Raw genomic sequence first — 14,138 nt, forward strand, 5'->3', positions numbered from 1 at the left:
AACTAACTACAGAACGTAAATGTAGAGCAGCTGTAACATGAGCTGATTTCAATGAGTTTTACCAGATAAATCAACAAGTATGTGTGAAAAAGTAAAGAAGAGTAAAGAGGGAAGATAGAGAGTGAATAGAGATGAACAGGGAATCGGTGAAATATAAGGACCCAGAACGGAGGAAGAGGTTTGTAACGTCGGCAGGAAGGATTTTAATTTAGCTGCACGAATAAGCAACAATAAGAAACCGTGTGAGGTTCATTGTGTCTACAGACAGAACAGTATGAATCTATGAACAACACTTGACCAGTACACTGAAATAAATAATAGAAGACCGTGACCACACTTATTCGAACTAAAAAAAAGCTGGGAGGCCACCAACACACCTGAGTCAAATTAGGTGGCTCTAACAGCCAATCAGGTTCTACACAATGACTCATTAATTTGCCTCAGATGTGTTGGTGCAGGGATACATGGAAAACCTGCTGGATTGCGGCCCTCGTAGGACCGAATTGAGTAGCCCTGATCTATGACATACAAAGGTAAAATATATTTAAACATAAACTTCTCACATTAACAGACAAAATTATTTTAATGCAGGACGTCTGACAGAATGTAAACGCATTTCCGTGTCTTATGAGACTGATGCTGCATCGACTTCCCTCTGAAAACGAATGAAACGCAGTCTGGTGTTTGGAGCTCTTGAACGTCTACAGTAACCCGGAAGTGCGCCGCCATATTTTCTACACGGGAGTCGCGACTCTGAGTTTACCGACGGCTCTGCCTCTTCCATGCCCTACGTACGACGTCACGACGCAGTAGGCGGAAGTGGCGGCTGAGCGGCGAACGAGGAGAGGAGTTGAGAAGAACTTTCATCTTTCTTTTCGTCTTGGCTTTCTTGGTTCGGTTCCAGTTTGGTCTTTCGGCCTCAAAAGAGAGAACAGCACGCGACAGAGCTCCTGCATCACGTCCAGGTGAGCGTTGCGTTTGTTTTGTGTCTCGTGGACTGTGTGAGTGACCTCTGTGCTACCCGCTAGCTGGGTCTCGGTCACTGTACCAAACCTCATAGAGGGGGGTCTCTGTTTAACGGCGTCGTGTCTGTGTGGTAGAAATGGGAGCGCGAGGCTGGATGCTGCGGTGTTTTTGGAACCGGGCGGTTATTCCAGGAAAATCGGTTCTGTACCGGTGACATCCAGATGTGTTGTAGCTTTAAATCGCGACTTTTTGTGGCTCGGTCTGTGTTTGTCTCTGCCGCCATGTCGTTCTGTTAGTGGCTTGAATTTCGTGTTTTTTTAATGGAGTTCTGATCGGAGGAGACATTTAAGTCCTCTACTCGAAGCTCGGAGACATGAAGTTGGCAGGTTGTCCGCTGGACTCCGGTGTCCTGAGCTGGCACGAGGACAGGTGTCGGGTTATTTATTTCCTCGTACATCAAATAAGTGAGGCTTAAAGAATGAGGATGATGGAGGAGAAGAATCAGCAGAGAACAATAGAGGCAGTGAGACAGAAACGGGCTGAGCTCAGGTCGGCCTCCCTCACGACAAACCGGTCTATAAACAATGAGCGCGCGAGCGCACGTACACAGGATGAAGGAGGACCTGAACAAACCACGTCTGGAAAAACACTAAGTCCAGCCACATGGCTGGAGAAGAACCAGGGTCAGACCCTGAACCTTGACCCTGGACCACAGTCTGAATCTGGTTCAGAATCTGAAGTCACACACACACACACACAGTGCCACGTTAGCATGAAAACATGAATAAATTGTAAAGTTCATGGACATAAAAAGCGTTTTACTCAGCGATGAGGAGTCGAGCAGTCCTGGAGACGGAGGTCGTCTTCCTCCTCTGTGTCCTACAACCCGGTAACCGAGTCTTCGTCCTGATGGGGGGCGGTCTAACACAGGACGGAGGTCTTGCTTCTTTAATCCAGATGAGTATGGAAAAGTTTTTTCCTCGTCCAGAGGAGACGGAGCAGCTCTGAACAAGGAGGGACGTCCAGCAGGAAACAGACTGCTTCTCTTTGTTCTCGCTTCCTTTAAAAACTTGAAAGAATCAAGGTTGAGCTCAATAGTTGCCGAAGCTTCTTGTACCTCCAGAACAGTCTCATCAGGTGAGTAAAGAACAGATCAGCATTCAGATGTGTGTGTGTTTGAACGCTGCTCGCTGCACAGACTTTACATACACTCTGATGAGCGACCACCTCCACACCTCCACAGCCCTCACCGGCTCCAGGGAGCACCACAACCCGCGACCTGGTCTCTGAGAAGCACCACAACCCGCGACCTGGTCTCTGGGAAGCACTGAGCGTCAGTGGCCCTGAGCTGGAGACACCAGGGCAGTAAAGACGTGCTGGAGGATCCATAAAACCTGACCTGAGATCAGTGAAGACGTGACACTGGCTGCGTTTCCATGAAGAATCCAACGTCCAATCAGAATAAAAGATGTCAAACACCTCCGCTGATCCATTCTCCCCTCATTCCCTCATTCCCTACATTCCCTACATTCCCTCATTCCCTACATTCCCTAATTCCCTACATTCCCTACATTCCCTCATTCCCTACATTCCCTACATTCCCTACATTCCCTCATTCCCTACATTCCCTCATTCCCTACATTCCCACATTCCCTCATTCCCTACATTCCCTCATTCATTCCCTACATTCCCTACATTCCCTCATTCCCTACATTCCCTCATTCCCTACATTCCCTACATTCCCTCATTCCCTACATTCCCTCATTCCCTACATTCCCTACATTCCCTCATTCCCTACATTCCCTCATTCCCTACATTCCCCTCATTCCCTACATTCCCTTCATTCCCTACATTCCCTACATTCCCTCATTCCCTACATTCCCTCATTCCCTACATTCCCTACATTCCCTCATTCCCTACATTCCCTCATTCCCTACATTCCCTTCATTCCCTAATTCCCTACATTCCCTACATTCCCTACATTCCCTACATTCCCTACATTCCCTCATTCCCTACATTCCCTACATTCCCTCATTCCCTACATTCCCACATTCCCTCATTCCCTACATTCCCTCATTCATTCCCTCATTCCCTACATTCCCTACATTCCCTCATTCCCTACATTCCCTTCATTCCCTCATTCCCTACATTCCTACATTCCCTCATTCCCTACATTCCCTCATTCCTTACATTCCCTCATTCCCTACATTCCCTACATTCCCTCATTCCCTACATTCCCTCATTCCCTACATTCCCTCATTCCCTACATTCCCTTCATTCCCTACATTCCCTACATTCCCTCATTCCCTACATTCCCTACATTCCCTTCATTCCCTCATTCCCTACATTCCCTACATTCCCTCATTCCCTACATTCCCTCATTCCCTACATTCCCTGCGCTCTGTGTGATGTGTTCTGGTCGGGAACGTGGTTGTGGGGCGGAGGTGAAACCAGACGTTCTGATGGAACAGCTGGTTCTCTGACTGAATGTCTCATCATGTTTCTTTCATCTCTGTTTAACTCATTAACTTCTTCATTATCTCAGAAAGCTGTTAATCTTTCATCTTTGAACCTGGTGGATCGGTTTTGTGAGGTCTTCGTTCTGATTAGGAGGTCAGACCTCCTGCCACCCAGCATCAAGGATTACGCCAGCATACGCTGAACTATGCAGCCCATAATAAACCCAGAGAGAAGGAAGGCCCTGTTCCTGCAGAATCTGGCTAGAAAATGACTTCTCATTTATTCTGGAGTTACACATGGAGTTAACTAGATCTCTAGACCATGCCTTGGTGGTTTTGATGGCCAGGTTCAGACCCGTAAGGTGGTCCTGAAGGATCCAAGTCATGATGTTACTGTAGTTGAGTCAGTGGGCGAGAGAGCCCAATGTTAAACAGAGAGAGAGGAAGCAGCAGTAACTGTTGCCGGCGGCGACGCCTGACCTTCTGTTTAATGTTATTGGTCATGTAGTCTAATTGGCTGGTAGCAGATGTCACCCGGCAGAGCTCTGATTGGTCAGTTCTGCTTCCTATAGCCTCGGGGTTTCCACAGCCAATCAGATTAGAGCTGGGCATCTGCTCGGTGATGTAAGTCATCACTATGGTTACGAGTTAATCAGAGAGTTTATGGTCTGCTCTGATATCGTCGGCGGACAGTTTCCTCTCTGTGTGGACGAGTCAGCATCGTTGAGTGGAGGCAGGTAAGAGAGAGAAACGCTAGCTCATCCTCAGCAGGTGTGTTTAGCTTGAAGTTCAGGTGTGTTTAGGTTGTAGTTCTGGTTGTTGTTCAGGTGTGTTCAGGTTGTTGTTCAGGTGTGTTTAGGTTGTAGTTCAGGTGTGTTCAGGTTGTTGTTCAGGTGTGTTTAGGTTGTAGTTCCGGTTGTAGTTCAGGTGTGTTTAGGTTGTTGTGCTGGTTGCAGTTCAGGTGTGTTTAGGTGGTTGTTCTGGTTGTAGTTCAGGTGTGTTTAGGTTGTTGTTCTGGTTGTAGGTTAGGTGTGTTCAGGTTGTTGTTCAGGTGTGTTTAGGTTGTTGTTCTGGTTGTAGTTCAGGTGTGTTTAGGTTGTTGTGCTGGTTGCAGTTCAGGTGTGTTTAGGTTGTTGTTCTGGTTGTAGTTCAGGTGTGTTTAGGTTGTTGTTCTGGTTGCAGTTCAGGTGTGTTTAGGTTGTTGTTCTGGTTGTAGTTCAGGTGTGTTTAGGTTGTTGTTCTGGTTGTAGTTCAGGTGTGTTTAGGTTGTTGTTCTGGTTGTAGGTTAGGTGTGTTTAGGTTGTTGTTCTGGTTGTAGGTTAGGTGTGTTCAGGTTGTAGTTCAGGTGTGTTTAGGTTGTTGTTCTGGTTGTAGGTTAGGTGTGTTCAGGTTGTTGTTCAGGTGTGTTTAGGTTGTTGTTCTGGTTGTAGGTTAGGTGTGTTCAGGTTTTTGTTCTGCTGTGTTTAGGTTGTAGTTCAGGTGTGTTTAAGTTGTAGTTCCGGTTGTAGTTCAGGTGTGTTTAGGTTGTTGTTCTGGTTGTAGTTCAGGTGTGTTTAGGTTGTTGTTCTGGTTGTAGGTTAGGTGTGTTCAGGTTTTTGTTCTGCTGTGTTTAGGTTGTAGTTCAGGTGTGTTTAAGTTGTAGTTCCGGTTGTAGTTCAGGTGTGTTTAGGTTGTTGTTCTGGTTGTAGGTTAGGTGTGTTCAGGTTGTTGTTCAGGTGTGTTTAGGTTGTTGTTCTGGTTGCAGTTCAGGTGTGTTTAGGTTGTTGTTCTGGTTGTAGTTCAGGTGTGTTTAGGTTGTTGTTCTGGTTGTAGTTCAGGTGTGTTTAGGTTGTTGTTCTGGTTGTAGGTTAGGTGTGTTCAGGTTGTTGTTCAGGTGTGTTTAGGTTGTTGTTCTGGTTGTAGTTCAGGTGTGTTTAGGTTGTTGTTCTGGTTGTAGGTTAGGTGTGTTCAGGTTTTTGTTCTGCTGTGTTTAGGTTGTAGTTCAGGTGTGTTTAAGTTGTAGTTCCGGTTGTAGTTCAGGTGTGTTTAGGTTGTTGTTCTGGTTGTAGGTTAGGTGTGTTCAGGTTGTTGTTCTGGTTGTAGGCTAGGTGTGTTCAGGTTGTTGTTCAGGTGTGTTCAGGTTGTTGTTCTGGTTGTAGGTTAGGTGTGTTCAGGTTGTTGTTCAGGTGTGTTCAGGTTGTTGTTCTGGTTGTAGGTTAGGTGTGTTCAGGTTGTTGTTCAGGTGTGTTTAGGTTGTTGTTCTGGTTGTAGTTCAGGTGTGTTTAGGTTGTTGTGCTGGTTGCAGTTCAGGTGTGTTTAGGTTGTTGTTCTGGTTGTAGTTCAGGTGTGTTTAGGTTGTTGTTCTGGTTGTAGGTTAGGTGTGTTCAGGTTGTTGTTCAGGTGTGTTTAGGTTGTTGTTCTGGTTGTAGTTCAGGTGTGTTTAGGTTGTTGTGCTGGTTGCAGTTCAGGTGTGTTTAGGTTGTTGTTCTGGTTGTAGTTCAGGTGTGTTTAGGTTGTTGTTCTGGTTGCAGTTCAGGTGTGTTTAGGTTGTTGTTCTGGTTGTAGTTCAGGTGTGTTTAGGTTGTTGTTCTGGTTGTAGTTCAGGTGTGTTTAGGTTGTTGTTCTGGTTGTAGGTTAGGTGTGTTTAGGTTGTTGTTCTGGTTGTAGGTTAGGTGTGTTCAGGTTGTAGTTCAGGTGTGTTTAGGTTGTTGTTCTGGTTGTAGGTTAGGTGTGTTCAGGTTGTTGTTCAGGTGTGTTTAGGTTGTTGTTCTGGTTGTAGGTTAGGTGTGTTCAGGTTTTTGTTCTGCTGTGTTTAGGTTGTAGTTCAGGTGTGTTTAAGTTGTAGTTCCGGTTGTAGTTCAGGTGTGTTTAGGTTGTTGTTCTGGTTGTAGTTCAGGTGTGTTTAGGTTGTTGTTCTGGTTGTAGGTTAGGTGTGTTCAGGTTTTTGTTCTGCTGTGTTTAGGTTGTAGTTCAGGTGTGTTTAAGTTGTAGTTCCGGTTGTAGTTCAGGTGTGTTTAGGTTGTTGTTCTGGTTGTAGGTTAGGTGTGTTCAGGTTGTTGTTCAGGTGTGTTTAGGTTGTTGTTCTGGTTGCAGTTCAGGTGTGTTTAGGTTGTTGTTCTGGTTGTAGTTCAGGTGTGTTTAGGTTGTTGTTCTGGTTGTAGTTCAGGTGTGTTTAGGTTGTTGTTCTGGTTGTAGGTTAGGTGTGTTCAGGTTGTTGTTCAGGTGTGTTTAGGTTGTTGTTCTGGTTGTAGTTCAGGTGTGTTTAGGTTGTTGTTCTGGTTGTAGGTTAGGTGTGTTCAGGTTTTTGTTCTGCTGTGTTTAGGTTGTAGTTCAGGTGTGTTTAAGTTGTAGTTCCGGTTGTAGTTCAGGTGTGTTTAGGTTGTTGTTCTGGTTGTAGGTTAGGTGTGTTTAGGTTCTAGTTCTGGTTCTATTTAAGAATAGTTCTCCAGGATTCTTTAAGGACTTTCCTTGAATAGGATCCTTAAAAGACTTTTAAAAACTTTTCTTTGCCTACAGAAATGCTTCTTGTTGTTTGGTCTGTGTAGACACGACTCTGGTCAGGAGGGTAACATTAACTATGATGACGATTTTGGTTTCCTAGCAACCGTGGATGAGATGAACCACAGCATGGACCACAGCCACCATCTTCATCACACCATGGCCCCACCCACTACAGACGGCCATGATCATGGAGGGGGAGGAGGAGGTGGAGGACATGAAAGCCACGGAGGGATGGTAAGCTGAGCAACACGCTACATGCTAACCTGGCTGCTGAGTCATGTGACCCCTAATATCCAGACTGTTTACTTCCTGTTGTTGCTCAGGTGATGACCTTCTACTTTGGCTACAGCAACGTGGAGCTGCTGTTCAAGGGGCTGCTCATCAACTCACCTGGAGGTCAGTGTCACATTCAATTCAGCTTTATTTGTTCAGCACCACTTCACGACAATCCTTGTCTGAGTCAGTTCAATCCAGTTTAAACCAGTTCAAGCCTGTTAGTCGATTTGATTAAACTGGACTAACAGGCTGGATTTCTCCGCCGGCATCCATGTCCCATCCAGGAGACCTGACCTCCGATCCCACAGGGAATATGAACAGTTCCAGGTGTGTCCTTAGAGCTGCTGCCCGCCTCCAGATGTAAGATGGAGAAAAGCTCAGTGCCTGCAGAACAGAATAGAACCAGTTCTGTTCAGTTCTATTAAACTAAATTAATGCAAACACTTTACTCCCCCCAGGGGAGTTCCTGTCCACATGTTTACATGTTTACCTGCTGTCCATATAAGTGCAATATCATTAATATTAATATCAGAAGTGTTATACTTTGGACTATCACTACCTCATGCACATACATACTTGCACATGTTTATCTAGGCTGCACATGCAAACTGGGCTCTTTAGTGTTTACTGTTATTTTTATTTAAAAATTTTGCTGTTTATATTCTATTTATATTTAGCTTATATTTCTATTTTTCTTCATGTCTTATTTTATTTCACTTATTGCCCTCCTTCTTATGGCTCAAACCGGGACCTCAGTTCTAATTTCGTACCATAAACATGTAAATGTGAGCTGGTATGACAATAAAGTTCCTTGAATCCTTGAATCCTTAAACTATATTAAACTGGAATCTGGACTGATTTTATTTAGACATTTAACTTCATGTGAAATGATTTATTTTTTAGTTTGGAGTTTTGTTTTATTTTTATGTGGTTTGAGTTAAAATTTTCATTATGTTTTGAAGGTGAGATGTTATACCGGACTTTTTTTTTTATGTTTTTTTTGCTTTCATTTGCTTAGAAATGGAGCTTTTTTTATTTTAGATTTAGATTTTCAGTGCTTTATATTTATTTATACTAATTTAATGTTTTGATATTTAATTTCAGATTAACTTTTTTCCTGTATTTTAAAGATTTATATAAATATTTACGTTTTAAATGTCTCTCTTCTTCCTGTTGTCGTCCAATCAGAGATGGTCGGGGCGTGTATTGGTGTTTTCCTATTGGCCGTGCTCTATGAGGGTTTGAAGATCGGTCGTGAGTTTCTGCTGCGTCGCAGTCAGGTCAACGTCCGCTACAACTCCATGCCACTGCCAGGCGCCGACGGGACGGTTCTGATGGAGACGCACAAGACGGTCGGGTATGCAACCAAAACACACACAGCAGGTAGTCATGGAGACGGGGAGGCGGCGTCAGGATGTAAATCTGACTGGTGATGTGTTTACTGTCAGCTCAGAGATTGACAGGTGCTCTTTGGAGAGGGCGGAGCCTCTGTCTGCAAAAAGGGCACACCCTTTAGGATTATCTTACAGGTAACTGACCTGGTTCTGGTCTTGGTTCTGATCCAGGCCGTAGTACAGGTTTAGGTTCTGATCCAGGCTCCAGGCTTAGTTCTAAATCAGGTTCTGGTGGTCACCTGGTTCTGACCTGCTTCTTATTTTGGACCCTATCTTGAGATCTGTTTGGAGGATGTCACCACAGGAAATCTTTTTGGACCTTTCTTCTTCTGTGGTGTTTTTTTTTTTTTTTTTAAGTGAGAACTCTGAAGCTGAAGCTACCTGTTAATACTTTTGGTTTCCGGTGGCACTGTCCTGGCAGGGCTAAGGCTAATGCTAACAGAAACATGTTAGCTTACAGGTAATGAAGCTAACAGCTAAATTGAAGCTACAAATCGGTTACACTCTTCTCTAATTAAGTTTGTTTGGTGTTAGCATTATCTGTTAGCATTTTAACATTTTAGTTGCTTCTTGCTGTGTTGCTAAATGCTAACCAGTGTTATATAAAAACAGGGATGTACTAACATCTGTTGAGGAGGTCAAATATCTACCAGACATGCTAACGTCTGTTTTGTCACCCTCAGGCAACGGATGCTAAGCCCCTCCCATTTCCTGCAGACACTGCTGCACATTGTCCAGGTGGTCGTCAGCTACTTCCTGATGCTGGTCTTCATGACTTACAATGGTTACCTGTGCATTGCCGTGGCAGCCGGCGCCGGCATGGGCTACTTCCTGTTTAGCTGGCGGAAGGCAGTGGTCGTTGACATCACAGAGCACTGCCACTAGCTAGCTAGCTAGCATGTTGGTTAGCATTCTAACACACACGTGCACTCTTTTAGTGGTGAGCTAACGGACCTAAAGCCAAACTGACTCATAAAATACTCCTAATCACAAATGTTACCACGTAACCATGGTAACAGCACTTCAGACTGTAGATTAGCGATTAACCCCAGAAAACAAGCTCGTTTTCTACCGTAAACTCGAACTCCTGCTGGAGGGGGAGCCAACCAATCAGAGTTCAGATCACCTCAGAAGATCCTTTTTAGCCAAATCACCAAATTCCATTTTTCTCTTATTTTAGTGCCATGGCAACGTTAGCATATCTGGCTCTGTCATTGGTTAGCGGCCACCAATCGGAACACAGGATTTAATCACACCTTTAATCTCCAGAAAAAGATTGATCAGACGAATGATTTGTTTTTATCAGCCGACACATAAACATCATTAAATGTTGTTAAGTTTGTTTACTTCCTGTTTACCTTTTTTTTTGTTGATTAACCTTTTTGTATTTTGAGCAAAAAAGTTTTAAATTTTCTCAGAATATATAAAAAATGAATTTTTCCAGTTGTGGACGAGTTCACGTCAGGGCTCCGTCAGCTGATCCTCACACAAACAAACAACATCAGCTGTTTGCAAACAAAGTGTTTGGTCACCACCACCACTGCCTTACTGCGACTGACCAGATGCTGTCGTCATGGAGACGAGTCGTCATGGAGACGAGACGAGTCTCTGCTGCTTCAGTGCTGATGTGCCGTACCTTCTGCCACTCAAAGATCACTGTATGAATAATGCTGCGGTGGGCGTGGTTTGTTTTCTGGACCAGTGAGAATAAAGAGACGGATCAGGGACAGAAATCACTGAGCCGGTGTGTGTGTGTGTGTGTGTTAACATTAACAGCCAATCAGCTACTCAACGGGACCATCACATCTGACCTCTGTAGGTCCTGGTCTAGGTTCTGGTTCTGGTCCAGTTTTTTGTGAATCGCTCTGTGATTGTTGATGTGAAGGAAATAATTTTCTCTGGATGTCTAAGTGTCTGAAAATGTCCCGTATGCTGGAATCATAAGCAAAATAAAGTTTATGTAGAAGATGAACGTGTGCTCGTCTGTTTGTCAACAACAACAGCGGCCGATTACAGAAAAACGCTACGCCGACTCTGAGCTGAGGGAAACTCGAGGGTTAACATTCCAGAAAGAGGAGAGGTATATCTAACCTTGAGTCAGTTGCCATGGTAACAAAGTATGTTACTATGGTAACTGACTCAGGAGCATGTGCACCCGTTCAATGAATTTGAAGAATTTATTCTACAACATGCTGTTCCCTAACAAGATGATTTACCACAAAAACAGCCCAGAAGATGCAACTTAAACCATGTATAGACCAGTAAATGTTCTGGTTCAGTGACAGCTCGTTCTTCATCATCCTCTTCACATTCTGACATCGTCAGACCCAGACCGCATGACACGTTGTGGACTAGCCATCACTGCTGGAAGATTTGGTTTGATGGTGGAATAACCATCACGGTTCTACTTTTAATGTCCAACATTAATTACATCAGTGGAGATTTCATTTGAAAGTAAAATATGCTGAACTTGGTGTATCCACACACACACTGTTAACTGTTGTTCCTCCTGTAAACTCCAGGTGGCAGCACAGAGCCCCTCCAGCAGGCTGCCGGAAGCGAGGAAGAGCAGTAGTGTTTCCGGGTAACAGGTGTATGTTTTGTTGCGGTCAGATCAACTAGGACAATCGATTCCTCCATTAAATCGACCCTTCTTCTGTGGTTTCGACTACCATCACGGCCCAGTTTCATGCCCTCCTCTGACACCCGCTAACCGGATCTCAGCCTCGGTCCCCCCGCTTCCTGTCTTAACACCGACCCTGTGATGGCTTCCAGGCGGCCGGACAGCTTCGACGGACTCGGATACCGGGGCCGCGACGACCCGCTGTACGGGACAGGATACCCGGTCCGGAGTGCCGGAGCCCCTGCTGAGCTGCAGCACCATCACTGGGTCACTACGCCGCCTGACATCCCTGGTAGCCGAAACCTGCACCCCGGAGAGCGGACACCACTGTACGACGACCCGTTGGGGGAGCACGGAGGTCCAGCAGCCGCAGCTGGCTGGGACCCTCCACAGCCCGGTGTGCCGCCGGCAGGTAGGTCGGTGTTAGCAGCTGTTAGCAAGCAGGCTAATGACAGAATGAAGAAGAATAGAACAGGCTAACGGCTACAGAATCAAAGGTCCATAAACTAGACAACAGGATGGTACAACAGCTTCAGCTCAGAAGCTAATAATCTTCTTCTTATAATATTATTATTATTATTGTTATTATTATTATTGTTATTAACCCAAACACAAGCGCAGTCAAAAGGCTAAAAGTGGCTAAAATGATGACGACATGACTGCTAGCTTCATGTTAGCTCAAACGCTAACTAAGAAGTGCACAGACATCATGGTAATTGTTAGCCTGAAGGCTAATTATTACAAAACAGCCATATATAGCAACCTATCGAAAATACCTATTTTAATTTAGTTAAATGTGCTAAAAGCTGACCTTAAATATGTCTATAAAGTTTTATTCCATGATACATTTAATGAACCTCGGAGATGTTGGCTTTGATTTTGAAAGTATCTTCTTTTTCCACTGGTGCTGATTTGACACCTTCAAATGTGAACATGTCCATAAAGACATGTCCACAAGACAGCAGTCTGGTTAAACTGGGGGAAAACAAATAAATAAACAAACTATGAGCACAGCATGTCTATTATTGGCCATGATGTTCCTCAGACAGTGAACGCAGCACGTCTTAATTCCTCAGGCTAAATGACTTTTTCTATCTTTCTGTTGCAGAGCAGCTGAACCGATTCGCCGGCTTTGGGATTGGACTAGTGAGGTTAGACGTCGCATATAATCAGATTAATGCATCATTTTGATTGCCAGTGGTTGTCCAGTGTGTTTTCTGTGTAACCGATCACAGCCTGACAGACGACGCAGAAGGTAAAACACCTGCAAGATAACAAGGAGTTAATGTGTGTGTGTGCAGTCTGTTCACAGAGAACGTCCTCGCCCACCCCTGCATCGTTTTCCGGAGACAGTGTCAGGTATCAGCAGCCTTCTTATCCCTGCTTGACCAATATATGATTGATGAAATTATCGATCAGCTGAGTCTGACAGCTTGTCAGTAACACCTTCTGCTCTGTGGTCGTCGGTCTCAGGTCAACTACCATGCCCGCTGTTACCACCTGACTCCATTCAGCGTTGTGGCCGTCATGTCCTCCATCACCAAGGCTCAGGTAACTGATCAGTACCTGTTATGTCTGTTCTAGAATAACTGGCCGTGGCTGTCATCCTCGCCAACAGCTTTTTCTGTTAAACTGTAGGGTTCAAGGGGACGGTCGGCCAGTAGGGTTCGAGGGGACGGTTCGCCCGTAGGGTTCGAGGGGACGGTTGGCCCGTAGGGTTTGAGGGGACGGTTCGCCAGTAGGGTTCGAGGGGACGGTTGGCCCGTAGGGTTTGAGGGGACGGTTCGCCGGTAGGGTTCGAGGGGACGGTTGGTCCGTAGGGTTTGAGGGGACGGTTCGCCGGTAGGGTTCAAGGGGACGGTTGGCCAGTAGGGTTTGAGGGGACGGTTCGCCGGTAGGGTTCGAGGGGACGGTTCGCCGGTAAGATTCGAGGGGACGGTTCGCCCGTAGTGTTTGAGGGGACGGTTCGCTGGTAAGGTTGGAGGGGACGGTTCGCCGGTAAGGTTCGAGGGGACAGTTCACTGGTAGGGTTCGAGGGGACGGTTCGCCGGTAAGGTTCAAGGGGACGGTTCGCCGGTAAGGTTCGAGGGGACAGTTCACTGGTAGGGTTCGAGGGGACGGTTCGCCGGTAAGGTTCAAGGGGACGGTTTGCCCGTAGGGTTTGAGGGGACGGTTCGTGCGAAGGATTCAGTTTTAATTCTTTGCTTTTATCTTTGGTTTGACATTCTGTTGCTTTTATCTTTTACTGAGTTATTTATTCCTTTGTGTTATTTGATTGATTGATATGTCGTTACTCCTACGCTGTCGTTGCTCCTACGCTGTCGTTGCTCTTATGCTGTCGTTAGTCCTACGTTGTCGTTACTCCTGCGTTGTCGTTACTCCTACGCTGTGGTTGCTCCTACGTTGTCGTTACTCCTACGTTGTCGTTGCCCCTACGCTGTCGTTGCTCCTACGCTGTCGTTGCTCCTACGCTGTCGTTACTCCTACGTTGTGGTTACCCCTACGTTGTCGTTAGTCCTACGCTGCCGTTAGTCCTACGCTGCCGTTAGTCCTACGTTAACAGTTGCACCTGTGGGGACAAATAAAGGGATTGATGAATATGTTGATCCTGTGCTGACAGGGGGTGAAGGCTCTGTGGAAGGGGATGGGAAGCACCTTCATCGTCCACGGCATCACGCTGGGAGCCGAAGGCATCATCAGCGAGTTTACGCCGTTACCACGGTAACTACACTCTGATTACAAAGTATTTTTACTGCATTATTACAGTTTATTGATCACAGCTGTATTTTGTTGCAGTGCTAAATTGTGTGTTCATGTGTGTGCGTGTTTTTGTGTGCTGTGGGTCTGTTTGTGTGTGTGCGTGTGCAGCGAGCTTCCTCACAGGTGGACCTGGAAACAGCTGGCTGGACATCTGCTGCTCAAAGGGTCAGTTCACCTCCT

General features: G+C 45.6%; 2 protein-coding genes across 2 annotated transcripts in view; both read left to right on the forward strand.

The window, feature by feature from the left end:
• The first annotated feature begins 796 nt into the window (after positions 1 to 796).
• Positions 797 to 10,541, forward strand: slc31a1 (solute carrier family 31 member 1). Its single transcript, XM_041970079.1, has 5 exons — positions 797 to 965; positions 7,006 to 7,139; positions 7,229 to 7,301; positions 8,370 to 8,538; positions 9,259 to 10,541. The coding sequence occupies exons 2-5, from the start codon at positions 7,020 to 7,022 to the stop codon at positions 9,458 to 9,460; spliced, it is 564 nt and encodes a 187-aa protein (XP_041826013.1). The 5' UTR covers positions 797 to 965; positions 7,006 to 7,019; the 3' UTR covers positions 9,461 to 10,541.
• A 598-nt stretch (positions 10,542 to 11,139) lies between these two features.
• slc25a46 (solute carrier family 25 member 46) overlaps positions 11,140 to 14,138 on the forward strand; it is a 17,202-nt gene continuing 14,203 nt past the window's right edge. The window contains exons 1-6 of the mRNA XM_041970054.1: positions 11,140 to 11,610; positions 12,307 to 12,349; positions 12,500 to 12,557; positions 12,672 to 12,749; positions 13,819 to 13,919; positions 14,067 to 14,123. Of these exons, the coding sequence (XP_041825988.1) occupies positions 11,340 to 11,610; positions 12,307 to 12,349; positions 12,500 to 12,557; positions 12,672 to 12,749; positions 13,819 to 13,919; positions 14,067 to 14,123 (608 nt within the window). The 5' untranslated portion in view covers positions 11,140 to 11,339. The remainder of the gene's footprint in view (positions 11,611 to 12,306; positions 12,350 to 12,499; positions 12,558 to 12,671; positions 12,750 to 13,818; positions 13,920 to 14,066; positions 14,124 to 14,138) is intronic.

Source organism: Melanotaenia boesemani, chromosome 19 (assembly GCF_017639745.1).
Source record: "Melanotaenia boesemani isolate fMelBoe1 chromosome 19, fMelBoe1.pri, whole genome shotgun sequence".
NCBI lineage: Eukaryota > Metazoa > Chordata > Actinopteri > Atheriniformes > Melanotaeniidae > Melanotaenia > Melanotaenia boesemani.

Bases quoted from the DNA above. Each gene is read 5' to 3' on its own strand.
- slc31a1 (XM_041970079.1), top strand. From the start codon at position 7,020: ATGAACCACAGCATGGACCACAGCCACCATCTTCATCACACCATGGCC. The intron at 7,140-7,228 runs GTAAGCTGAGCA...GTTGTTGCTCAG, and splicing joins ATGAAAGCCACGGAGGGATG to GTGATGACCTTCTACTTTGG. The intron at 8,539-9,258 runs GTATGCAACCAA...TGTCACCCTCAG, and splicing joins GAGACGCACAAGACGGTCGG to GCAACGGATGCTAAGCCCCT.